We start from the raw sequence: 27,062 nt of genomic DNA, 5'->3' as shown, positions 1-27,062 counted from the left end.
TGCCAGGCCCTCTGTGCCGATGGCTGCAGGCAGGAGCAGGAAAAAAGATCCGCAGGGCGAGGACTTGGCTAAGAGAATACAGGCCTGCAAGGCGCAGCTCTGAAGCTCCTTTAGCGAAGCTGGGCTGAATGGGACCAGAGGGGGTTAAGGCAAAGCAAAGCCAGCCCGCAGCCCGTCCCTGCAGCGCTGCCCGTGCGCAGGGTCCCGGCGCCACCTCCCGGGGCCGCTCCTCGGAGCGCCCGCACGGAGCCCGCGGCCGCCTCTGGGTAAAGCATCTGTGTTTCCTCGCCCACAGCACCTATCAGGTTTCAACCGTGTTCAAATACCTGCATTATCTACGGAAAGCTGTCATTATCACTGAACGATCATCCCAAAATATTCTGCTCCAGAAGCCTTCACTTGGTCTGTAACTGGAGTGCCATAAGGATGGAAAAAAAATTCACAAAAAAGGAGCTGATATTGAGGCAAGCAATTTTTTCAATATTTTAGAAGAATTTAGGGATGTACAAGTATCAATGTGTACTCATTTCTTCCCAAAGTCAAGGTAGATAGGCTGCCTTAAAAAAAGCAATTTGCACCATTCCACACACGCATAGCTCTTACTGCATGGTGAGTTATGAGCACTTCCAAAGACACTGTTTCCAAGTAAACAAAAGAAGTTTCACACACAAGGGTTTTTGAACTTCATAATTTTAATGGAGTCAGAACAATTCTATACAACTATATACAGATTTTGAAGCATGACTACCTCTATTGCTTCCTACACAGAACAAGCTGGAATAATACAATGGGAATAGGCCCTAGCTAAGAAACATAAACACACTTTTTGCAAGGTTATTTTGCTATTCTTGATCGCAGCCGTCGCTTGATGATTAGATGATCACTTTCTTTCTCTTTTTGTTCTATAAGGATCTGAAAAAGATAGATTAAAGGATGGTTATTCAGAATTTCTTCAGAGAAAATTAAGTTCAAATGAGATTCACCTTTTAGACTTGTGTGCCCAATAGAACAGTTTTTCCCAGAATTTGTTTCTGGAGGTTTGCCTGAGCCACTCTGGTGAAATTTACCCATTCACTGAGAGGGTGGTCAGTCAGTAGAAAAGGCTGGCCAGGGAAGTGGTGTAAACACCATTTCTGGAAGTGTTCAAAAAAACGTGTGGATGCAGCCCTTGGGAATATTGTTTTGTGATGCTGGATTAATATTCATTTTCTGATACAGGAAGTGTCCAGAAAGCTTAAATTTTAAGTTTAAATTTCTCTAACTTTCTCTAGCTTTCTCTGACGTCCCCAGGATTCAGTCTTGCACCTTTTCTTTCACTTCAAGCTTCTTCCTCCTATGGACAGCACTGTGGGTTCTGCTGCATCCATTCATCCAATTCAGGATGAATGCTTACCATAGCATAGGGAAGAAAGGATGGAACACGATGAAGAGATGTACCTCCAGAGCAGAAAAATGCTCAGCACTACAGTTACTGTCTAAACCATAAAGTTGGATTTCTGAAACAATACATCAAACTCTGGCCTTCAAGACTCTTAGACAGGTTTAGACAGAGCCACAAAATTAAAACACATCCAGAAGACTATTTAGACTGTGCTTTGAAAAGCATGGATGTATCCACGTGCTATTATGCCCAAATATCACATGGGCATAAATGGAATTGAAATATACCTTTGGTGCTCACCTGTGAAGTTAATTGTACATGCACAGACCTCTACTGTGTTTCAATCATGTCATTCCAAATCTGTGGATGTCTTCCTGGTCTCTATTTGTATTTTCCCTCTATGTCTATTTATATATATATATACACACATATATACACATATATGTAATAATACATATATCTTTTTTATTACACACTTAGATGAACTGCAACTACTGGAAAAACAAATTAAGACTTCAGTGCAGCAGCAGAGAAAAAGTCATCCTGCACACACTACAAGATACCTTCACATCTGAATTCACAGATATCTCTATGATTGCTCTATCACCTATACCATCAGCAGTCAAAAAAAGACAGGTGAGAACACAGAAAATAAATAGTAAAACAGCAGAAAGAAAAGACCAAAAGGAATGGTTAGGTAGAAAAAAATATATAAATTGGTATTTTCAAAGCTTCTGCAACTTGACTAGACCTTCAGATTTATCTTTTTCCCCTAATAGTTAATTTAAGATTACAGAAAAACACTACAGTGGGGAAAACAGGACTCTTAATCACTTACTGAAGAACTAGGGATATCCAGAGGGCAAGAAATGTCAGTTGTATACAGCCTTCTCTTAGCTCGTTTTGGCTTGAGCTCATTTTCTTTGACATTTTCTTGTTCTGTAGACTTGGGAGAGCTTATTGTCTCAATAAGCTTCTTTGCTAGAAGAAAAAATTTATCATGGTTTTGTGAACCTCAAAATTAATGAATAAAGTAGGCTTTATTAAAACAGTTTAAAAATTAAACCAGTGTAGACCAAAGTTCAAGTAGAAAAATTCAGAACTGGTATTTGACCACCAGTGTTCTGTAGCTGGAAGTAATTTTCTGTAGCTTCAGGTGCAAAAGCTTAAAGGACACATTTAAATAGCACATTAAAAATCAATGAGAATTCAGATTTTACTCAAAGACGACTAAGTTGAACAGGCTTTTGTGCTGACACAAGCACGGTGTACAGTCAATTTCTTCTATACCTTTTTATAGTTTAATCAAACAAGTACCAGCTCTATAAAAAGAGAGGAGTATATGAACTAGAAAAAATAAGAAAACTAAGAAATATTAAATGCTGTTATAAAAAGAGGGAAACCATATATGACATGGTAATAAAGGTTACAAAACAGAACTCATTTGCTCCAACTGAGTATTCAAATTAAGGATGAAATTTTTAGTAGTCTGAGTTTGGCTTCCATCGATAATAATAAATACTGTGCTCCTGGAACCAATATGACAAACAGAAATTTAAAAAAAATTCACACAGTTATTATCCAGACTGTATTATGTCAGCTAATTTAAGATGTACTCTGTAGCACAACAAGCTTTCACGTTGGTACAGGAGTTTATTTTAACTGTCCACGTTAAAAAATGACCAACTTACTTTTAAATAAATAATACTGTATTCTAGAATTAAACACTGGTGATATCTTGTGGCCCCTGCTAATTTCCATTTTTTTTAAAGCACAGTGACCTAGAGATCATTCTTACTGTAGGAAAGAGTAAAAACATATCCTTCAACAGAAAGTCCAAGCAATTCATGTTCCCAAGGCTATACCTAAACTTAACAAAATCCATTAACTGCTCTATATTCAGTTTAATGAAGTCTTCCAAATATTTTCATGAGTCACTGGCTTTCAGATTTCATAATTAAATACATCAAAAGCATCAACAAAGTTTCCACAGTAACGAGGGATTGCTTAAAGAACAAGGTAAGATCTGGAGTTTGGATTCAATCACTGATTTTTTTCACAACAGCTGGGCAAGTTTCTAAAACTGCCTTTACATGTAAATAAGTACAGAGTAACTCCAGCATTTTGGGCCTAAAAGTTATCATTGATTTGATGATAAATATGCACATATTTCACACTGCATCTTTCATTCCACCTGGTTTATATTTCACACTTAACATAAGTTTTAGAATTACGTGGTCCTCACAACCAAGACAATCTTTTCTTCTCTATCATTGTACAGCAGCCAGAAAAACCTTATTTATACTGTACAAACCTTTAGAGTGAATAATAGTAGGAGAACTCTGGAAAAAATCACCAATTTTCTGTAGTGTCCCATCTTTCTTCTTAGATGACTTTTTATTTAGAGTAGATTCTTGCCTTCTTAAGGAGTATTCTTTTCTAAGAGATTGTGCAGTAGCCACCTGGAAAGAAATATAGGATCATTGTTTAACCTGAAAATTGACTTAATCCTCAAGTTTCATTTCATTTTCTTCAATATTTTTTTCAAGCTGACACACTGAGCTTTGCTACTGGCACATTTGTTCAATTTAGTAATGATATCACTACAGCAAGTGATGTAGACAACCTCATTTTACACCCAGAAGAAAATGGCCAAAGTTTCACAGAACACACTTAAGAGCATCAGTCATACAGGAAACAGAGGAGTTTTCTCTTTTTAAAGGCAGACTAACTTGTAGAGAATTTTACTAGGCAAGCTAATTATAATTATACTGTAATAATTATAAATAAAAGAATCTGATGGGGCAAATAAATCTCTCATCCTCTGAACCTGCCCAGGGAACTACTATGGCCTAAAATACTCTTTTTAGAGTTGCCATATAGGTGGATAAACTTTAGTTTTACTTCAAAGGCATTGCCTATAACATCACACTTTAATAACATGCTCAAACTAGTCTTTTTAACTACTTAACATGCAACATCCTTCCCCTTTGAATCACTGTACACTGCAGCTGGCAGTACATTCTTGGCAAATACAGACCCTTTGGCTTATAGAGTTTAGTAGCATAAATGTTGAAGAAACCTGCTGAAATACATCATTAAGAATAAGATACTTTGGCATAAGAATATTTGTTCTTTTCACAAGTCTACCTCTACAGAAAAGGCTAAACTGACTTCCAAAATGGAACAAAAGCAAACCATTTTTTTGTTGCTTGTAGAAGGCGAGTCAGCCATAGCAGGTTTTGCATTTCTCTTGTTCTCGCTCTTCACAAAATCCTAAAGAAAATTAGAAGAAGTTATAATTGATACCAATGACTGCCTAAACCCAAAGAAACTATTTTATAGAACTAATCTGTAATCTCTCAGTACAGAGCTGGAGACAGCAAGAAATGGCACAATCTGGGAGAGAGAAATGTAAACGGTAAAGAGAAAGTGCAAATCAGGCACAAGGAGACAGAGTCTGGATCAGTTGAAGTCTATGACCTTATTCAACACAGGCCAGAGATCCAGCACTTGGGAGACATGGGGTTTAAGTAATACCCTATGTACATCCCTGGGATCTCAGCAGAAAATAAGAAGTTAGAGTTATAATAAATGATCAGAGTAATAAACTAAAGATTTTGTCGGTCGAGTTCACACCTCATTCATCTCTACACTCTTCCTTTTCCTTCTTGGCTTGAGCATTTTAACTGTCACTGGTGAGGTGCTGCCCTGGTGCTTCACCTCCATCTTGTGGGGTTGCAGAGGTGTGAACTGGATTTCCATCTCGGGTTCTGGGAACCGACTCATTTTTCCATCCTCTGTGGACACCTCAGTAGAATCAAGGACAATTTCAGAATGGTCCTGCAGGTATGTGGAAAATGTATGAAAACAACATTTAAACTAACTATGAGTTAAATACTACATAACACATATCACCCCCTGCCTCCCAGTGGATTGCAAAGGTGTTCTATTTTCCAGCTGTTTGCTTTCAGAACACTTACAACAGAAGTGAAGAAACCAACTACAGCAAAGCCTTATTATCTAAAATCTTTTTTGTTAAATTTTGAACTTTTTCGTAACTATGATCACAGAATTTTCCTCAGCCTGATACTTTGTTTCCCAGTATTTTTTCCTCAAGGGCAGAGGACCTTAGTGATTGTCTCCATCTTAACTCTGCTGCTCCTTAGGAACTAAGCAGTAATAGCAGCTTTTGTGAGAAAAGTATAATATTTCTGTAGCTTATCTTTAAGGAGCTTTCTCTCCCTTCTAGAGAATTCCAGCTGTTCCTTCTTACACTGGTTCACCCTGAAGGTGAAATCTCCTTCCTCTTAAAAAAAGAAAATGATAAAAGCTCACAGAAAGCCAGAAGGTAGTTCTCCAACAGGCTCTGCTGGGATTCTGAGAGGGAATCCCACCCAGAATCCCAGCAGCACTGCATTCCCAGGAAATTTCCAAACTATATACAGAAATATATACTGAAAAAACCAACAGGATTATTACCATATCATTAATACATAAACAAACATACCTCTTTGTTTACAGACTGATCAATTTTATCTTGTCCTTCTTCAGGTAAAGGTATTTCTGCCAAAGACTGAGGATTTTCATGGGTAATCTGCTGTTTCATTTCCTTTATAAGGTCATCTTTGTCTGCCAGCTGTCTTCTTAGATCTTCTATGTCAGCTTCCTTATCCTAATAAACATAGCAAAAATTGCCACAGATTTCAGGACTGTCAAGACAAAGTAATATATCATGAGCATCATTATGATTACTTGGTCATGACAGCGGGCTAAACCAGTCAGGTATCCAATACAAAGCCAATAATTTAATGCCTTTATGTAAAGTGAAGAAAAGCCTTGTAAGAATCTGAGGAAACATAACAAAACTTTTAATTTTACTACATTTTTTTAGAATTCTAAGTTCACTCCCCATTGGCTTGTGAGGTTCTTGGTGCTGTGAAAAAGACAACAAATGGGAGAGTTTCAGATATCCAGTCCAAATTCACAAGAGTATTTACTTGAACTACTAAATATTGTCCAACTCTACCATTACAAATTCAGTTGCAAACAAACGTAAAGCTCTTCTTTTTAAATTAGCTGCAAATGGTTTCAATATGATAGTGTTTAAGAACCAAAAATAGAGCCAGAATGCAAAGAGAAACTATAATATTTTGCAGAATGAATGGTAAAAAAAAATTCTCAAAAATTCACACAGAAAAAAGAGAAAACTGACCTTTTCTGAAGCCATTACTGCAGCCTGTTTCAGCCTTTCTATTTCTTTATCTTTTTCTATGGTACTAGAAGCCAAAGTCTTGAGCTGTACTTCCAAAGCTTCTACTAATTCATCTCTTTCCTCACGCCACTTTTGAAGATTGCTGTCCTTCTCTACGAGCTGTGCAGCAAGTCTTTCCTAAACATTAAAAAAGGTAGGTTAGAATAGAACACCACTTCTACACAGTATCTGAACTCTTCTGCTAGTTTGTTTTGTACAGTTAATACTATTTTATCGCTTCAGTAAACTCGAGAGCCTACGCAGATCTTATAAAGCTAACACAGAACTAGTTTCAGTACAAATATGCAAAAGTAAGCCATGTTTCAACTAGAATATATGTATTTACACTCTTTGTGAATTTTTTTTTGAGAACCAGAGCTCCTGTTTGCTCACTTGAAGATTTTATTAATTACAATTCTCAATCAAGGAAAGTCACAGATAAAGTAAAATTACTTGTAATTGCCTAAAATCCTCCTATACTGATTGCAGGTCCACAAAGCCATTGCTAACTACTTCTAGATGCAAATGTAGTTTTAGATTGCAGAAGTTCATATCATAATTTCATCTGATTAAAAAATTACAACCTTGCTGCAGTCCAGTGAACAAATAAGGCACCTTAGTAACTATCAGTCTCCGCAGTGCTAGCACGTACTACCACAGCACACTAAGTATTTTCCAAAGTAAGCTTTTAAGGAGCAATTCATTTAAGTGTGGGGTGTTTAGTGGTGTTTTACACACAATATGAACTTTGAAGACTTCATAATGTGTTGCAATAGAAAGAAACAGGCATGTTAACTTCTGTTATGTGTTAAGATTTTTAATTTTATGAGCCTCCTATTCTTCCTTTTTCATGTTGGGAACATCTCATCTAGGCTTTGTCCTGTGAGAAACTAAGGGAACTGACAAAGGCCAGCTACTCTCAAGTGCCCCCACTGTTCAACACTTGCTGTGTGATTTACTCTGTACAAAAGACACTACAGGACACTCCTGAGACAAAGTCACTTACAATTTCTGCTTGTTGCTTTACATGATGTTCTCTATCCTCCACAAACTTTCTCATTTCCCTGTTGCGATGGTTCTCAGCTTCTTTTACTTGATTTATGAGTCCCATTTTTTCCTCAAGCCACTTTTTCCTATCAGTTTGATACTTCGCCTCATTTTCCTAATTTGATTAAACCAGAAATAAAACCGTAAGAAGAGAGAGGAAAAAAAAAGACTTAAAATTCAGAATACTATTGTATGGTATAATTTCAAAAACATAACAGAAACAATAGCACAGTTTTTCTCTAGCATACTCCCAGGTACAAGAATTATACTCATTGTACAATACTTGTTCTTCTGTATTGCAAAAAAATCTCAATTTTCAGCATTTCTTATTCAGACTGGCACATCTTCATGGAAGAAAATTTTTTTCCTCAAAGAATTCTGGGTCAATCACAGACACATATGTCAAAAGTAATGGTAAACAGACACTTCTACCTTACAAATCCCCAAGCTTTTATGCTGCCTTAAAGGACACGTTAGAAAACGAAATCTCTGCTTCAAGACCGAAAGGGAAACAATGCAGTACAGATTGAATGGTAGGCAGAGACAGCATGTACCTAAGAATGTCACTTCAATCCACAGCAACTTTGTCTCCTTTTCTATCACAAACCTCTTGTCAGACATTTTACCACATAAGACAGGAAGTACCTGTAAAGTTGCTCAGAAAATAAGTATACTTTCTAATCCAAGGAGAGTTAGAGGAAAGGCCTCAGCCTTACAGGAAGGGCTTACAGGCCATGGAGCAAGCACAAGATCTTGAGAGAGAGTTTGATTTAGCAACTGACAGGAAAGATCCCTGGAACTGATATCAGGGGTTGGATTAAGACAGCTGTAAGGGGAAGGCAGCTACAGAAGCCCTGTGCATAGCAGCAGCATAACATAGGGCAGTGGTGCACTCTGTTATGGGCCAACAGTGATGCTGTATGGAAAAGATGCTTCAAAGGAGGTTTCCTTTACCAGTGTAATAACGTGCCATATCATGCCCTAGCCTCTTGAAGACAGTGGCACAAAAAAAACTTACACTCCTTAAATGGGTGTTATAGCCTTAGATTTAACTATGAATTATATCATTATGTTTTACCTTCAGTTCTTTTTGCAGCTTTATTAATTCCTCATCTTCATTTATGGTTTTCTCCTCATTGTTGCTCATCTTTTGCTGCCAGTCACTATTGCACTGGTTATTCAGCTCTCTATATTTCTGCTTCCAGGCTTCCAGTTCTAGGAAGAGCACAAAATGAGTTCACATAATACATTATTTTAAACACGTACGTGAACATGTTCCCATCCTTTTACTAAAGTTGCTTGGATTTATCAGCTATGATCACAGACAACAGAAGCCTGCTAGGAAATTGCTATTTGTTATGTAAAAGTAACACCTAAATAGCAATTGATAAGTAAAACCAGAAATGTAAAGCAGCTATCACAATATGCATTCAAAACCATTTTCCTTCCCTGTTCCCTCTCCATGGAGAGATTACCCAAAAGCAATCTGTTGGTCTCTTCTAATTTGGCTTCAAGCACTTTATCTTGTTCAGTCTGAGTCTGTTCTTGTTCTTCTAACGTCATCCGCATATCTTCAATTATTTTTTCCTTTGCACACAGATCTGAAAATTTGAAAATTGATTTACAAATGAGCCTCCTCCTAGTTCCCATTATTCTCCCAAACTGCCTTAGTTACAAGTAATTTCTCTACTCCCTAAGATCAAAAGCTCTATTACAAGGAAACAGAACACCTATACTGAACTTTCCAGATCCCAAAAACTAAAGTGATTCTATTCTCACCAGTTTAACTTGGATGTGTGTTTTGGTGTTAAACCACCAAAACATGGCTTGTATGGCTATGAGAAACTAACTACTGTTCAACTCCCAAAGGTTTATCAAATCTGCAGGAACTTTGTGCTACCATACACAATAGTGTGCTGGTTCATGCTTTTGCTAAAATGGACAGTAAAATAAAACCAAGTAAATCCCAGTATTGACTAAATGAACACCAATATTTTTTCTTCTTATGTTTCTTAATCTGAGACTGTTTATTTGCTTACAAATATATCTAGTAACAAGTCAAAAATTACTTTCTGACTGTGAGATTTTAATACCCAGGTTGGAATGCCTCAGTACTCCAAAATATAAATATACAAGACTTTTCAAATTTTTTATTGACGTGATCACTCATTATGTCGTCATTGCACAAACAAAAAAAAATATCAAAGAATTAGTTCTTTCTGACCTTTATGTGTTTTCTCATACTGTTTGGAGATTTCTTCCAGCTTTTCTTTATCCAACTGTTCCTAAATAACACATTGAAAGCAAATTAAAGAAATTAGAACATGCTGAAAGAAGCAAATATATATGCTAGAAATTAACAACTATTCATTTTGAATTTAATAAATAATAAAAAGGCATTTAAGACAAACAGTCCCAATGAATAAGTTATTTATAAAGTATAAAGTAGCATTCCAGCTGTTTAAAAATAAAAAGAAACATTACTACTAACATATCTAAGTGTCACTAATCAGAAACTCTGCAGGTATTATTTATTTACTAGACCAATTGTCAAATTGTTTTAAATAGGTTCTGCATAAGAATTTCTTTAAACATTTTTCATTCATCTGTTAAAACTCACTTCAGCTGGCTACTCCTATTTTGACTCCAGCTTTTGTAAGCTTTCTCCAGTTGCTTTGAAAATTTGTCTCATTAGTAGATTAGTTTAAAAAAACTAAGAGCAAGTAAAATTTTATTTAAAAATACCTTTTTAAGTTGCAAGATTGTGCGCTGTTTGAACTCTAATTCGTCACTAAACTGCTTTTTCATTTTCTCAAGTTCACTAACTTGTTTCCTCAGGGATTTCTCCTGCGTTTGCATTGTACACACCTACAACAAGAGAACAAGCAAAACTTACATTTATTCATAAGCCTTAACAATCTCTGAAAGTTACACAGATAATCAACTACTTTAATTAAATTTTTGCATGCACCTTCATTAAATCTCAGGGGCTGGTCGTGCACAAGAGAAGATACTCGAAATGTATCACTCAAAATGGCTTTATTATGAATATCTTTTAACATCCATAGATTGTAACATCCATAGATTGAGGTTTGTGAAAAGAGATTTTAATAACGGAAGCCCAAACACGCAGAAAAAACATTTTGCCTGTGGTTACTAACCTCTTTTTGTACTTGCTGAATTTGTTTCTTGGCATCAGAAAATTTCTCTTTCAAATCTGTGTATTCTTCCTCTTTCCTCTGCAAATCTTTTTTCAAACTTTGTACAAGGGCAGAGCTTTCAGAAAGATCTTTACGTAGCCTTGGGTTAGAAATTAAGAGACATAAATAACATTAGTCTTACAGGTTAGCTCAGGCTCTTTGCTGGTTTCATTAGCAAATAGAATCTCAGCTCTATCAGATCAATGAAAAGCTTTAGAATTTTACATTTGGATTTCAATGTCTTACTATATGAGCCTGAAGTAACAAACTACTCAGATTCACTTTTGAACACTCAATTTTTTAAAATATTATCTTGAGCACAGTAGAGCAATTATTTTTATCATTAGGTGACATTATAAATTAGAAAAGCCCAAGGTTAAAAGCAAGCAAGTTTAAAGTTGATAACCACATCCCAGTTCTTGTAAGTATAAAGATGAATAAGAAGTGGAAAAAGACCCCAATAATACTACAATAAATCCTGCTATCACAAGTTCTGCAAAGTAAAGAACAAGTTTGATGGCTTTATTTTTCAGTGATCACATTTATTTCAAGGTGTTTCCAGTAAGACATCTTGGACTTTTAAACTAACTAAAGGAAGGTTTTTCAGGTCCTATAAATGACCATACAATACAAGGCCTCACAAAAAGAAATCCTTCCAAAGCTTCACCAGCACAGGGTTGGTGTGAAGACCTTCCTGCTAAACTGTGCTTCAGAGTATGTACAGTACCCACAGATACAGCACTAGAGAAACCATAGTCAGGTGAAGGGCTACATAGCATCTTAGTTAGTTATCTTCACATAATTGAAATTTTCTTCCCATATAGCAAATAGAATCTTTCAGATGTACCAAGTCTCCTCTTTCTTACAGGTTTAAAAAATAGAGGGTGCTGAGCAAAGTTCTACCCTCTACAACCATCATTCCCTTAAGTCTTACAGTAGGCTTTCACCTAGAATAGCTCTTATCAAAATCATGTTCAGTCCCAAGGCTTTTTTCCCCCTTCCCTTCCTTTCCTTTTACCATTCAGTCCTTTCCAAAGGACTGGAATTTAAACATGCCCTACTTTTATACAAGTTACAGGATATAATATTGCACTCTGCAATTTCTTTCAGAAAGGGTCTGCAACAAAATTATTAGAAATCCCCAAATAAATAATTTTATTGTATGCTCCTATTTCCCTGCACAAGAGTTTCACGTGATTTAGAGGGATATTTTTGAAAGAATATACAAACAGGTGAGGAAAACAGAGTGCAGAATGTGCAAATGTAAAATTTGAGCAGTGTATAGAAATTTCTCAAAGAAGCAGTTTGGTTAATCAAGTTTATAAACATGCAAATGTGGTATGTCATATAAGGTATGTCCTTTATATGATGTTCATATAAGGGAGCTTTAACCTAATTTTATTTGTAAAGGGTTAGGGGAAATCTCATTATTTACTTACAGTTCTATAGACTGTATTTGCTCACGCTCATTTTTCTCCTTCTCCTGAAGAATCTGTTTCATGGTTTCCAGACTGTTCATCAACTGCACAACTTCATCCTTCAAATTTGCTTCTCGATCACTGAGTTCTTTCAGTTTTTTGTCTACACTGGTGCATTTCTCTTGCAAAGCTACTGTATTACTTTCTAGATTTAAAATAGTAGATTCTTTTTCTTTTAGTTCCTCTTCTAACTCTTTCATCCTGTCATCTTTAGTCCTAGAAGCTTCTAACAGGCATTTAAGATCTCTTATTTCTTCCTCATAGCTGGCAACTTTCTCCTGAAACTGTGCAATTACTCTCTGATTTTCTGCAGCCTGTTTTTCAAAATCCTGGGTTTTCTTCTGGATTTGCTCTTGCAACTGATTCACAAGATCTTTTTCCTTTACAGACTGATGCTCTTGATTTGTAATCTCATTTAATTTTATTTTTAGTTCATTATTGTAATTGTCACTATCATCAAGTCTCTTCTCTAAGTCTTCAACTTGCTGACGTAGTTGCTGAATCTGATGACTTTTTTGTGAGGAAGCCTTAATCAGAATTTTGCATTCTTCCCAAATGCTTTCAATGCTGCAGTGAAAGGAGCTCTCCTGTCTCAGATCTGCTGTAGAAGCAGTTTGGAACTGCATGGATTGAGGACTCATTTGAGCCGTCTCGGGTTCATCTTTTTGAGGGTCTAAGGAATCCTTCACATTAAATAAATCAATATCCACAGCATAAGATTCTGAGTGACATTTATACAATTCATCTACCTGCGACTGCATTGTTTTAATTTGTGACACTTTGTCATTTATATTTTGTTTAGCATCTGTTACTTCATTATTTAGTTGAATAATCTTTTCTTCTTGTTCCTTATTTATAGTTTTCTGTTTGTCCAATTCAGAAACTGTCTCCTGATATTCAGCTTGACATTGTTGAAGTTCTCCACTTAAGCCAGAAGCCTTTTCTTCAGAAGCAGAAAGTTTCTGATGCAAGTTTGCTATCTGCTGATTTAACTCTTCTTTTTCATTTTTTTCTCTTTGGCATTGCTCTTCAAGTACAGCTATCTGACCTTCCAAGGTTTCAGTTCTTTCCTTTAATGCTAGTATTTCCATGTAGGCCTCAGAATTATTAGTTCTCTTTTGATCAAGACAGTAGTTTTCCCAACTCTCTCTCTTATCTCCTGGAAACAAAAACCAAAACAACATCAAGAACAAATAAATCCCCATACAGCTCAGGTTAATTAAAATCAACAAGTCACTAGCAACACCAAATTGTAATTGCTGTGTGGAAAATTAGCACCACCTGAAAGCCACACTTTCAGAGCATTTTAGTCTTGAAGTTGTTAGAACCTCTAAGACATTTTATATGCACTAAAATGCCTCTTGGGCTTCTAGGCATAATTTGCAGAAAGATTTGTTCAGAAGACTTAAAAAAAAAAAGGCAGCTTGCTACAGTTCTATTCCAACATTCTATTCTGCCCCACTAGCAAAAAAATCCCGCTAATTTCACTAGTATTTGCAATACCTACAAGCTAGGTAACATTCACAGAGATAACCAGTCTCCACCTCCACTGATTCAAAAATCCCTTTAAAAAGAGCCAGCAGTTAGCCATCCTCCATTTAGGGCACAGTGCTGTCATACACCTTTCTGAGAAGTTTTATGTGTGCTCTATATCACTTTACTTTTAAAACAAAGCTAAGAGTCCAGCACAAGTTTTGGGTTTTTTTTTTTGTATCTGGAACCTTCCTCTCTTCTGTACTCAATATATTTCCAAACTAGATAAAAGGATATATTAGGTGTGGACATTAATATATTACAAGTAAAGTTCTCCAAGAAAGATTTACAACATGTCATTCCAACCCAAAATTTCCATGTTTTATTAACTCAAGACTTTTCCTAAAGTAATGAGCCATTTTAACTAAAATCCCATGTATTTCATCACCTTCAAAACTGATTCCAGCTGTATTTCACACAAGTGTTTTAGAATCCAATGGTGTTTCTGTAGTAACATGCATGCTATATTTTACTATTAAATCAAGCCTGACTATCTCTAAGGATTAGATTATCTCAACTATGTACTGCAGAGAGATACTATTCTCATGAGTACTCCACCTATGGTAAGGTAGAGTTTGGCAGTCTCACACTGGACCATTAAGCACAGGTGTACTGGATGGAAACATCCTCAATACAGATCCAACAAGTTGTACAGTCAATTTGAGTCCCTAACAAAGTGTTTCTGAAGCATTAGCAATAGTGTTTTGATTTTTGAAAGTCAACAAGACACTTTTCTACCACTTGTCCATAGTTTTCCTATTATAAGATACATCAAGGGCTTCTGCTAGCACAAACACAACAGCAGCCTTAAAGCATATAAAGTCATATTTTTAAATCCTACAAGATTAAAAGCTTTGTATTTGGAAATGGTTTTCACTGAAAGTCCAGTTTTGTAGTCCTAAGAAAAATTATCAGACAAAATACAACATATTCCTCTCCCTGGATTGAAGTTTTGCAAGCTTCACTAAAAGCAAGAGGTGTTGAGATATCTTAACACAGGGTTTGTCAAAGTCCCTAGTCTTGGTTTCAAATGACACTGGAAGTTGTACAAAACCAGAAATGCCCTACTGGATGACAGTGCCTCAGCTGACCTCCTTAATATTTTTACTTCCTTTTGCTATTACTGGCAGGCCCAACCATTTTCTATAGACCTTTCTTGACATTGAAGAATTGAGACAATACAACCCTGCTTAAGTCTTCCAGTATCCATAAATGCACCTGTTGGCTGTTAGCTTATCTACCTATGTCTGCAATCTGAGAATTTGAATACCTATGCCTCTCCCATCTTCTAGGGCAGCAAACATCAGAAGTTCAATATTCTCTTCATGAAGTGCTTTTTTACTGGAATCATAGAGGATCCTTAGTTCAAAGGGACCCTCAAGGATCACCAAGAGCAAGGTTGCTCTCCAGCCTGTCACTCTCCAGTCTGTACTTAGAGCCAGGGTTTCCTGTCCCAGGTGCAGGGTCAGGCACTTGTCTTTATTAACTTCATGGGGTTGGTGATTGCCCAGCTCTGTAATTTGTCTAGATCTCTCTGCAGGGCTTTCCACCCTTTGAAGGAGTCAACAGCTATCATTGGCAAACTTGGAATAGTTTTGTGTCCTGCAAAGTTATTCATGAAGGTGTTGAAGAGAAAGGGGTTCATTATAGAGCTCTGGGGAGCCTCACACTAGTGCCTGGATGCCAGCCTAATGTTGCCCCATTTACTAGAACTCTTTGCACCACGAACTTAAAACTGATCTACCACAGTGAGTGCTGCCTTGTTCTTTAACTGCACAATGGAATGACTGATAGTATATTCAGTTTATTCACTGTATCCTCGTTTTTCTGTGATCATGTGAATTTGCTAATTCTCCTTTAACAGAAAGAAAAGGCCTCTTACCTTCCTTCTGCGTATGCTTTCCATACCTCTACAAGAAATTAAAGCTAAGCTGGGTCCTGAAGTCAAATTAGAGGCAGAGAGCTCTTACAAATACCATTTTGCACAACTCCCATATGGCTCAGTCTCACTTATTAACAGATTTTATTCACCTGATAAGCTCACAGATGAAGCAAGAACAGCAAAAAGACTGAAAGTGCAAGCGTGAGAGCTGTACAAAATACACCATTTGTGGACTTAAGCTTTCCACCTGAATGGGAGTAAAATTAATTGTTCTCCTTTGCCAGCACTGTCACCTTGAGCAGAGCTGGCGTGTTCACAGCACGCACACAGAAACACAGAACAAAATGTCAAGGTTCACAGCACATACTGTATGACTGAACAATCAGTAAGTCATTGACACCTTTGATGGTTGCTTAGGAAGTTTTCAAACACTTGAGCAGGAGATGCTACTTTCTCAGAAGTCCAGCAACAGAAAATTTAGTACTACAACTGTTAAGAAATTGCCTAAGAACTATAGCTGGGTATGCAGGTACATAGACAGATAAGAAAAAGCAGCAGAAAGAGTCTAAAAACTAAAATTTTATTTAAATCATTTGGGAGTAAACGATATAGGGCCAGCCCTCTGCAAAAGGGATTAAATTTAGAGAACAGTTACTTCCTTTTACAGTGTAACATAGCAGATCTCCTCCTCGAAGCATAATGTTTACACTTCACAGCTTTTTTCTTCTGTTCTGGAATAGTAACCAAGCTTTTTTTGAAGACCCCCTGTTGAGTGATGGTAGAAATGGTACCTTTCTTTGTAGGTGGCTCTTCTTCTGCAGTAGGCTTATTTTCCAAGCAACGTTTTCTTCCCACTTCCAATACTGTTTCCTCACAATCCTTGAACTGGCTGCTTTCAATCACTTTGTTAGAGTTCTTTCCTGCTAATTTCTTCTTACTGGTAGCCAAAGTGTTCTCCTGTGTTAAAACAGGATCAATTGCTTTGAAGTTGTACAAACTGAACACTTAAAAGGCATAGTAGCTTTTTCTATACAAATATTTTTACAAAACCTTTATGGGTAAGGTGCATAGGGGTTGTCAGAGGAAAAGCCACTGACAGATCAGTTAGTTAAACCAAGAGCTCCTGCAACTTCAGATACTAAGAAACACAGTACTTTGCATTGTACAGCAATCAGAGCAAGAGGCTACAGAACTACAAAACACACGACTTTCATTAAGAGGACTTAGTTTTTGAATGGTAAATTACTTCCAGTGTCAAAAGAGTTGATGAAACTTCCAATTTGTTAAAAGGGCACACAGTCTGTTCTACAAATTTATCACTTTCTGATCATGGTTGGTAGAGTTGAGAGCTTTTACAGCCTTCAGCAAAGCCAAAAATCATTTTTGTCATGACACATTTGATTCAGTTGGAAAGCCTAGTCAGTTCTGCAATACAAACTTCAGATATCTATTTCACTAAGAAAAAAGGCTGGTTACTTGCAAGATGACAAGTGGCAAGCCATGTGATTGTCAAGGACCAATTATTCATCTATAACTACTTCATTAAAAAAAGAGAGACTGTAGACTTGAGATTTGCGGTCATGTTTAAAATTTCATGCCACACAGTCTCCTGGACCCACTGGATAGTTAAAACCTTGCTCTTGGAAGAAGCAGTAATAGTAAGTCATCACATTCCACTCACTCTTGGAGCATTTCAACTATTGACGAGTCAAGCAGCTGTGAGGCAGAGACAGAACACAAGATAAAGTATGGCCAAAGCTTTGAGTTTCCAGCGTAAGAAGTGGATCAGAGTGCTAAGTTTTACTTAAAATGTTCTCAAAACTACTTCAGGTTACTGGACATCAGGCTCAAATAAAAAAATCCAAAAAACCCTCTTACTGTGTGTTTTGATTCTGTTTTTTAACCTTTATACATTCACCCAAGCTAGCTTCCAGCATTGGGCAGATATTAGACCATACAATTTCAAGTTTTATTAATCATATCAAAACCAGAGATACCCATGTCATACCTTCTTAATTCAAACTCTGCTCAAAACATTCACATTAACACTATTCTCTTGCAAGTGTGCAAGCATGTTGGGGGTGGGTAGAACACTGATTTTTTTTTTCCTAATTTACATAATTATTGTCTTTTTTAAATTCTTATATTCTAACTTAAACTGACCTTTTGTTGTACCAAAACCACATTTTCTTCCTCTTTTATTCAGACAGTGATGCACTTCCTCTATTCTCACTGTTTTAAGTCCTCACAGTTTGAGGTCTTTTTATTTTTTTTTATGGCTCTTCAGAGTCTCATCTAGAGCTCTCCCATAATAAATTCAGATCAGTAAATCTGAAAGTCTCATTATTTACACACACCCCTGCTAACATTTTGCTGTGGCTTTAGTTTCAATGTCAAATGACCTGCTATCATTTGAAGTAAATAGCAATTATTTAAAGAAAACGCCAATTTTCTAAAGTCAAGTCCATTATAAACACATATTAAGATTTTTTTTTGTATCAATACAATTAAGATGTCTAAGACTTACATAGTCTTTTATGGTTTCTTCTGAATGGGTTATCTGACCTTGTAGTTTCATAATCATTTCATCTTTTTGCTTCACAATGTCAATCAGTTCTTGAATCCTTTCATTCTGCATATTCATTTTCTTGAAAAAGAAAAAAAAGTTCAGCGTTAAATTGAACCCTATCATGCTTTTTAGAAGCAAGATCAGTTAAACTATCAGTTAAACTTGATATAAAAAAAAGGGCTAGAAGCATAGTCTAATAGCATTTTAAGTAACATGAATTTTGTATTAAAGCAAACAATTTTGCACAAGTGTTTTTTTTTTTTTGACAAAGTTACCTCAGTTGCTTCTTTAAGTTGCTCAGCAGACTCATCCAATTTAATCCTTTGTGTTTCAAAACCTGTAAGAGGAAGAAAGCCTGCATAACATAACCAGCCATCACTGGTTACTCAGTAATCCATGTCCTTGTGTCTTCTGGTATTTCAGTAGTTTTTGAATACATTTATTTTCAAGTTGACTTCTACTAGGACATTTCAAAAGTTGTTTACATTTTCTGAACTGGACAACTAAGACTTGCAACCCATTCAAAATACAGATCACATCACAAGATCTCTGCTGAGATCATTATGAGGCACTGCTAGTTTTCCCTCCAAAGTTCCACATGATGCCTGAATACACTGCATCGGCAGAGCATGAAATACAGGGATTACAATACAGCAAGGAAATCAATAACTTTAATGTTTTACCTCACAATTCTTAAGTCTGCAATTCACAATTTTAAGTTTCATCTTAAAAATGAACTAAGCAAGGCCTATAGAATTGTTTAACCTGAACATACACAAAAATGGATTACCACCATTACACATATGATTTGGTTACACAATCCCATTCAGTGAGATTATTATTCCTATTTTACAGTACTTAGTAATGTCTGTCTTTTTTTTGTATCTTTCATATTGCACTTAGACCCAGCTTACCTTTGGTTTTCTTTTGCAGCTCTTCCTTGGTCTCAAGTAGTTCAGCAGTTATTTTTGCCAGCTGTTTTTCAAGACAACCTATTGTTTCCTGTGGGTCCTCTAAGGACACAATGTACTGGTGTGCTGCTTCTGCCTGATTTTTGATAGCAGTGATATCATTTTGCAGAGAATCAATTACACCCCCAAAATCAATGTAGGCATCAGTGCCTGTGCTGTTTTCTTCATTCTGAAAAAAACGTCGATTCATTTAGAAATGGCAAATAATTATACAAAAGAAATTATTTCTACAGAAAATATGGAATATTGTTAGGAATTCTAATATATAAGTACAGTTATAATTCTGACTTCAAAACCATCTTGTGGGTTCATATGTACTGATTGCCAGTTTGTCTACCTTCACACACCAGTTTCCAGTATTAAGCTAGAGCTACTTTTATTTTATAACATTTAATTACCCACCATTACATTTCCCCTTGTATCTGCACAAAAACATCCCCTCCAAGTTTACTATAAAAGTTAGCATATTTTAAACCAATGAGACTATTGAATGAACAAAGCAAGCAAACCATTTTAGAAGGAATACATCTGAAATTTCCATATGACAGGAAAAGTTTGTGAGGTCAAATAAGCCTGTGGTAATTTATCATAATAAGTTATACCCAAAAGACTGACTTTACATCTTGCCTCTCTTTTTTAAAAGGATTTCAGACTCTCTTGATACAGACTCAAGTTAAGCGCCTAGATATGGCTTAAGTGAATGAACAATTCTCATTACTTCAGTTGTAGCTCCTACTGCCCTAAGAGAGAACTCTGAGACTACTCCAGCACAGTCCATATGTGGGACCTAAAGTCAGACTCAGATTTTAAATAGGCACTAAATGCAATGGATTTTATAGCATAAAAATTTTTCTCCCAATTTCAGATTTTCTCCCAATTTCTTTGTATAGAATAACTGTTACTTTTGTGCTGGAGAAATGCAGAAAACCCCAAAAATTCCTGAATCCCAAGACTCAGCTGCCTCATCTGTTAAGTAAGATAAATTTATCTTGCTGAGGACACAGTCACATTGTGCACAATTCTTTGAAACCATCCCTAGTATTTCTTGAGAAATACCATGACCATAACAGGTAGTTAGTAAAAGGGACATTTGGGGCAGACAGATAAAGCTACCAGAGGTCCAGCTTGCTCACTGCAAGGCCGATCTTGCAATTCACATTTTTCATCTGCATTTTTAGTACTACTATTTACAAGTTCCTTGAAGATTTCCAGGCGTTTTTCAGCATTTTCTTCAAGCTGCTCTCGTTCATTAGAAAGGCACTTACTAGAGTAGAGAAAAAAACCCAATGTCAGCTAAAACCTAGCAATAAGAGAGGCTAAAAAGATATTAGCACAGTTGCCTACTAACAAATATGCTTTCTTCTTTATTTTGACACAACAAAATACACAAAACAATGCTGCTACCCTAAACCAGAAGTATTTTTCACATACACCAGAAGAACAGGAGGGCTACAAATACACAGATTATGGATAGCACTAAACAAAAAGCATTTTTTCTAATCTGCTTGAGACAGCAATGTTTGGAGTATCACTAAAACAAAAAGGAACCAAAACTTTGTAAATGCCACTCTTTCTACAACTTACCAAAGCAGCTCTTCCTTTAGAAAGTTCTACAGGGAAAAAACATTACTTAAAAGTTTTACACAAACACATTCCTACTCATTCCACAGAAAAATCAAAGCCTTTTCTAAAGAGCATTTTTCCTGAGCTCATAATTCAAACAGAAACCAACACGTTAACTGATACAGTAGATCAGATCTAGCAGAAGATTGTGGCCTCTTACAACAAAGAGACTTCCGAAACAAGTAAATTTACTTTTACTTTCTTTACAAGTTACTTTAAAACCACTTAAAGCCAGCTTACTTGAAATTTATTTCCCTTTGAGCAAAATAATCTGTAAACTCTTGTACCACTTCTTCACGAATTTTTATTTCCAGCAGGAGCTTATTTTTCTTTTCAGTAATAAGTCTGTTCCTCAGCTCTTCTACCAGATTCACCAGCATCTAGAATTAGAAGTAGCATTATGCTTTTCATAAAGAAATACTTTACCACATGTGAGTTTTTCCCCATTCCTCAAACACTACCACACTTTACTCTGCAGCTGGGAATAGTTTTTCTGTTTCTCTTATAAGCTTATTAATAAACAGAAGGATTTATGAGTAGATTGCACTACCTGTTTAGTACTAACACAGCAATTCAGGTTAGCACAGATTGGGTATTGCCAAAGAACACCAACTTTATAACAAAAATTCTTCAAGTTATCTTTAAAGATAGACTTAAGATCCACAGAACTTGGCCTTCTTTTTCCGGATGCCCCCTTCTGGATATTAATCAAACCTCCACAAAATGGTCTCTAGTCCTCTAGAGTCCCCTGCTCCTTGTCTTCCCCACAAGTGACTAAAATTGCTGTTTCTTAAAGAACAGTGTCCAGAGTTTTACCAAAAGAAGAGAAAGCCCAATCTGCAATTCTAACTGCTCAATTTGCACTTTTACATATTTCATATTTTTCCCACAATAAGCACCAAGTAATCCCACTTGTAGCTCCAAACACTGGATTTAGGTAGAATAAGGTAATGGGAGAGGAGGGGGGGGGGGGAAAAAAAAAAAAAAAAAGGTGAGATGGAGGAAACCAGAAGAACCCACTAAGAACCCACTGCTTCAAGGCTCCATGCTATAATTATTCTTAAAGTAGCCCTGGCACATACCATATATTTTTCTTTTGCAATAACAACTTCATTTCCTTTATGTTCCTGCACTGCTTCTTCTCTTGACATACTGGGCTCTTCCTCCATCTCATCATCATCATCTTCAAACACATCTTCCAAGGTTCTGTCCCATAGGATAGTAGCTCTTTTCCTTGGGATTGGCATTCTAGTGACATTAAGCAGTGATGATTCTCCTGCCAGTTTCTGGCCAAATGACTGATCTTGGGGAAGAATAGAGGTGTCCATAACTACAACCTACCCAGAAAAATCAAGAACAAAAAGTTATTGGTATTTTTTAAAGTTCCATTGGCACTGTGAAGACCTGCTGCACTCTCCTAAAGGTCTCCTGAGCACTCTCCCAGCTTATCTATCCTCTGTTCAGAGTCACTATTTAGACCAGTTTCCAGCTAGAGTACAAAGTTGTCACATTATGGCCTAACCCTTCTTTGCATCCCAGGAACACCAAGTCTCACTAACTGGATAACCTACAAGAGGCAGCAACAGACTGCCATTTCCTGTACTTTTTGTTTCCAGTTGCATTACACAAACACCATCCCACAAAATCTTTCTTTCACAGCTCTAACAGCACTACAATCTGCTCCTTCTTGTATTGTACTTAGCCTGCTCAAATTCCAAAGGTATGGACTTAACTCTCAACAAAACTTTTCCATGGCTTCCATTAAAGCTACAGAACTGATCCTACACACTTACTTTCCAACTTTGCCAAAGTTACATCACTGCACTTATTCCTACTGACTCTGCTTCCACCTTCCCACTGAAGCCTCTGTGAACATAAAGATGACCTTTCCCACTCTTTGGTGCTCAATCTATTTTATCAGTTCATCACTTCAGATGAGCAATATTCCAAGTTAAGATAGTAGTAGTATAGAGAGTAGTAGATAGAACATGCTCTCAGTTCTATCTTCAGGAAAAATTTACCCAGATCTCAGGAAAATTCTTCAAAATAAGTTTCTTATTAGGCTGGATGTTTCATAGGACTTACAAATTCTCAGTAGATGCTTCCACCCCCACACTCCAAAGGAAAAGAAAAGTCCCAATAAAGTCTTTTTAAAAGCTGTAGGAGATAAAGCTCAATCCAGTGTAATTGGAAATATGACTACAGTACAAGACAAACCTAATAACTAAATTTATATTCCTAAAAGGGAGAGAACCTGCTCTTCAAAGCAAATCAAAGTTACTGATCAACAAGATAGACTACAGCACACTTACTTTTTGTGCAATGGCTGAAAATTTCAGCACATTGAGTGTTTCCTCGTATGCTGATGCACATTTGCTGATGTTTACTATCATGTACACCTTCCCCTTTCCACTGAAAAATCCTTGAAGGAAATGAGTTAACTTACTTTCCCGAAAGGGTATGTGATGCTGCAACCTTTAAAAGACAAAAGAACAGGCAATCAGAAATTGAGCAAATTCCAGTCAGTGTAAGAACTATCCAGCCTGAAGATGTGAAAGTTCCACTCTTATTATGGCACTAGTGACAAAGGTGTTTTAAATATAAATTTTAAATTTATATTTATTCCAAAGTTTGATAAGCTAAGCTCAGAACAATTAAGTAAAATCACTAACATCTATGATAGAATGTTTAACGGATGCTATAACTTAAGTGATTTAATTAAAAAGCAAAACAAGGCAAGTTTAAAGATAACTTTTGTACATCAACAAGACTACAGTATAGAGTCAGAAATCTATACTTTTTTTTACCAAAAATTTAAGTGTTTCTATTGTATATTTTAAACAATAGCTTTTAAACAATGCAGGCAATACCTAAAAACCACAAAGGACTTACTTTGACTGCTGACAGTTCTTGAGTGCATTAATACACTTGCCCAGAGTCAGGAGAGAGGAATTTATATTTCCACTCTCCTTCAATCTGTCACCCTCGTTGCGGGTCTTGGTATATCTTTCAGAACCAGCAAGATCACACAATGACAATCTGAAAGCAGACAAGGAAAATTCACTGTATTTGCCTTAAAGCTGGACTAATTGCCTGCTTTTAAGAATTATCACTTTTCCTCATCCTTCTCAAGCTGGTTTCCCTAAAAAAATTTCCCCCTGCTTTCTGCTAAATATTTGCCCAACGTGCTTCCTTTCCACCCCACCAACCACCTCTTCATCCTCTTCCTTCTGGGGACTGGCACAAGTTCAGGAGTAAAGAAGTTTGGCAGAACCTTGTGCTGAGCAGAGGGACAAGACAACAGCACTGACATCTGATGGCTTGAGGGAGAGGGCCAAGTAAAGCATGAGGGTGGCAGTGGGGAGCCACCACACATGCAGGAATCTCTGCCAGAGAGCACTGGGTGCAGTACTAAGACACCAACGTGGAAGGTAATTGACAACTGCATCACGAGAGACAGACTGAACTTACTCATTGACTCGGGTCACCCTTGGTATTCCTGAATCTTCAATTTTTAGTAGTTTAACTGTGAATATGCTGTGACTAAAAGGAGAAATTGAAATCAGCAGAGAAGTGATAAAGTAGATCAATACTTACAAAGTATTTTTAGCTTCCACAACATTTGTTCAAAATGTTGTTTCATCTGTCAATACATCTAAGCATACACAATCAGATACAAACTTTTAAAGATATGTTTATACAGCATGTATTTTGACTTTTCCTCAGATATTTAGCTAAGTGCTTTTGTATAGTATTTGATAAAACAGTGTGAGCTTTAGTACACATTCACCCTACTGAAGAATTGAATCCCTCTGGCTAAAGCCATTGTGCCACACACTGCTAAAGGACACCAAACCTGAATTTAGAAATCTTGACCTTGTTAAAGCCTCTTCCCTTTCTAGAAACCATAAGCCATGTTTTAGTTTCTCCTTCATCCCACCCATCATCCTATGCCCAGTGCTATTCAAAATGTTTCTTACCTTCTGCTGGAGCAATTATTTAGTTTCGTGCTTGCAATACTCTGGTGTTTCAACCCCAGTTTTAGAAGTCTAAAAGCTTCTTTAGAGTCAGAAATCTGAACCCACTGCAGATCTTCAGGAAGAACAAATATGATAATTTTTTAGATAACATTACCAAAATAAGTATTATGGGGATAATGTATGCGCAGCAAGGACACTACATTTACTTGAGGCATAGAAACATTTTACTGCATCTGCTTCAGACAGAAGACATGTGATGACAAATCAGATGAAAATGCCTCCTTTCAAAGGAAAGGAAGGGCAAGTGCATGACATCATTTCATCATTCTATTAGTATTTTAAATATGTTCCATTCAAATTAAGTGAGCAACCTTAGCCTGAGCACAGACAAGTAAAAAAAGTAAGGTCTAATATGAGTAGAAAGCTCTATAGTCATATTCAGCAAGGCAGAACTCTACCTTCTAAAACCTAAAATAAAGAACAGCTTCTTCAATTTATACCACAGTTGTGGGGGAGGGGCAGAAGGGAGGAAAGGGAAGTCATATGGATATCCTTCAGGACCATCAACTTAACAGAAAAAAATCAGAGGCATTTTGTCTGCAATATGATGACCACATGTCTGCTTCTCTACCAGAGAATACTGAAAAATTCCCAGAAACAAAAACCTAAAAGAGCCAATTATAAATACTGTTAAGAACTACTGACTTCTTTTTTTAAGAAAATGGAAAAAAAAAAATCAAACCCCTAAAAATTTGTTATTTGTTTCCAGTATTTCTCCCATTTCAAAGAAATATCAAGGCAGTGGAGTGCAGAGGCTTTTAACAGTTTCAGTCAAGAGAAAAGATAAAACAATATTAAAAGCAGGGATACTTCTATGTGCGTAGATTGTAATAATTTTGTTATTGAGTTCTCATCTAAACATCACTACATGTAGACCAACTTCTCAAATTACATTTGGCAATTTGCAAGGTATTCTATTCACCTTTTACAAAAGAACATCCCTTGATGTCTTGAGCAAGGCGCAGTGTTTTTCTTTTCTTGTCATTTGATATAGGAATCAGTAGATCATAAAAACATTCGTTGTAAATCTCAAAAAATGAAACCCAGACAGAAAATTTGATGTAGTCTCTTGCAGTTGTGATAGATTGTTCCAAGTCTTGTGAGATATCTTCCAAATCTGCCAAGTACAAAATATTACAAACCTATATGAACCTAGTGAATTTCATTTAAATATTAATAAGTAAAAATTGATAAAACAAACCTTCTAGAAACCACTCAAAATCTAAAACTCAAAGAATCCATTTAAGTTCCTACTCTGTTTCTTAAATATCTGGAACTCATATGCTTAACTTACATATTTTCAAGAGACACCTACTCTACCTACTGCTTCCTTTTCCACTTTCAAATTTTATCAACCACATAAAGCTTGGTTAGAATTAGTCAAATCTCTTCAACATCTTTAAACTAAACTGACAAGACACTATTTCGATGTTTAAAGTAAACCTAGTATTTAGGTAGTTTTTTAAATGCTAGAATTAAGTTTATATAATTACATAGAGGTTAATTACATAGAGGTACTCTAAAAGCCTGTCAGGATACCACTAGGATCCACAGCATAAATGGTACTACTTTTCTTTGCTAGAACTTCAGCTCATTTAATGCCTGTTCAGATACTCTTCTAACCATTTTATCCTTTTTTTCTGCCCAGATTATTTGCTCACTATCCAATCCACAGGCATGTAAAACTGACAAGAAGGCATTTTATTAGCATATGCCAGAAATCAGTTATTGACCTTAAGAAGGCTTATTTACCAGCTTTAACTGCAAACTTTTATTTAAAGCATACCCTTCGAATCCATAGGTGCTTTCTCCTTAGTGTTAATCTGGTGGTCTACCTGCAAAAGAAAGACTTTGAAATACACTAACTTTGACAGTAAAGTTGTTTCTAACCACTCTATTGTATTACTAGATGGGAATACAGCTTGGGTGCAATATGCTAATAGAAAGGCCCCAGTTACACACCAGGTCTATTGCATCTGTACGCTGCTATTGACAAGGCTGCTCTGACCTCACACCCACCCCTGCCTCTCCCCTTACATCAGTATATAGCATTTCAGCTTGCTGACTTGGAAACACTCTAGCCA

At 36.4% G+C, this 27,062-nt stretch overlaps 1 protein-coding gene across 1 annotated transcript in view; it reads right to left on the bottom strand.

Annotated features, from left to right (window-relative positions):
* Positions 1-591: 591 nt before the first annotated feature.
* KIF20B (kinesin family member 20B) overlaps positions 592-27,062 on the bottom strand; it is a 31,552-nt gene continuing 5,081 nt past the window's right edge. The window contains exons 7-33 of the mRNA XM_018910789.3: positions 26,765-26,813; positions 25,901-26,095; positions 24,919-25,030; positions 24,410-24,481; positions 23,831-23,977; positions 23,251-23,413; positions 22,021-22,275; positions 21,179-21,318; positions 20,429-20,579; positions 19,259-19,484; positions 18,620-18,681; positions 18,303-18,422; positions 16,567-16,732; positions 12,322-13,519; positions 10,844-10,982; positions 10,428-10,550; positions 9,907-9,967; positions 9,158-9,283; positions 8,761-8,897; positions 7,642-7,797; positions 6,597-6,773; positions 5,892-6,056; positions 5,021-5,224; positions 4,580-4,657; positions 3,696-3,843; positions 2,220-2,362; positions 592-912 (exon numbers count right to left, since the gene is read on the bottom strand). Of these exons, the coding sequence (XP_018766334.3) occupies positions 835-912; positions 2,220-2,362; positions 3,696-3,843; positions 4,580-4,657; positions 5,021-5,224; positions 5,892-6,056; positions 6,597-6,773; positions 7,642-7,797; positions 8,761-8,897; positions 9,158-9,283; positions 9,907-9,967; positions 10,428-10,550; positions 10,844-10,982; positions 12,322-13,519; positions 16,567-16,732; positions 18,303-18,422; positions 18,620-18,681; positions 19,259-19,484; positions 20,429-20,579; positions 21,179-21,318; positions 22,021-22,275; positions 23,251-23,413; positions 23,831-23,977; positions 24,410-24,481; positions 24,919-25,030; positions 25,901-26,095; positions 26,765-26,813 (4,791 nt within the window). The 3' untranslated portion in view covers positions 592-834. The remainder of the gene's footprint in view (positions 913-2,219; positions 2,363-3,695; positions 3,844-4,579; positions 4,658-5,020; positions 5,225-5,891; positions 6,057-6,596; positions 6,774-7,641; positions 7,798-8,760; positions 8,898-9,157; positions 9,284-9,906; positions 9,968-10,427; positions 10,551-10,843; positions 10,983-12,321; positions 13,520-16,566; positions 16,733-18,302; positions 18,423-18,619; positions 18,682-19,258; positions 19,485-20,428; positions 20,580-21,178; positions 21,319-22,020; positions 22,276-23,250; positions 23,414-23,830; positions 23,978-24,409; positions 24,482-24,918; positions 25,031-25,900; positions 26,096-26,764; positions 26,814-27,062) is intronic.

Source organism: Serinus canaria, chromosome 6, assembly GCF_022539315.1.
Source record: "Serinus canaria isolate serCan28SL12 chromosome 6, serCan2020, whole genome shotgun sequence".
Taxonomy (NCBI): domain Eukaryota; kingdom Metazoa; phylum Chordata; class Aves; order Passeriformes; family Fringillidae; genus Serinus; species Serinus canaria.
The sequence above is the reverse complement of the archived record's forward strand: the minus strand, read 5'-3'. Positions and strand labels throughout refer to the sequence as shown.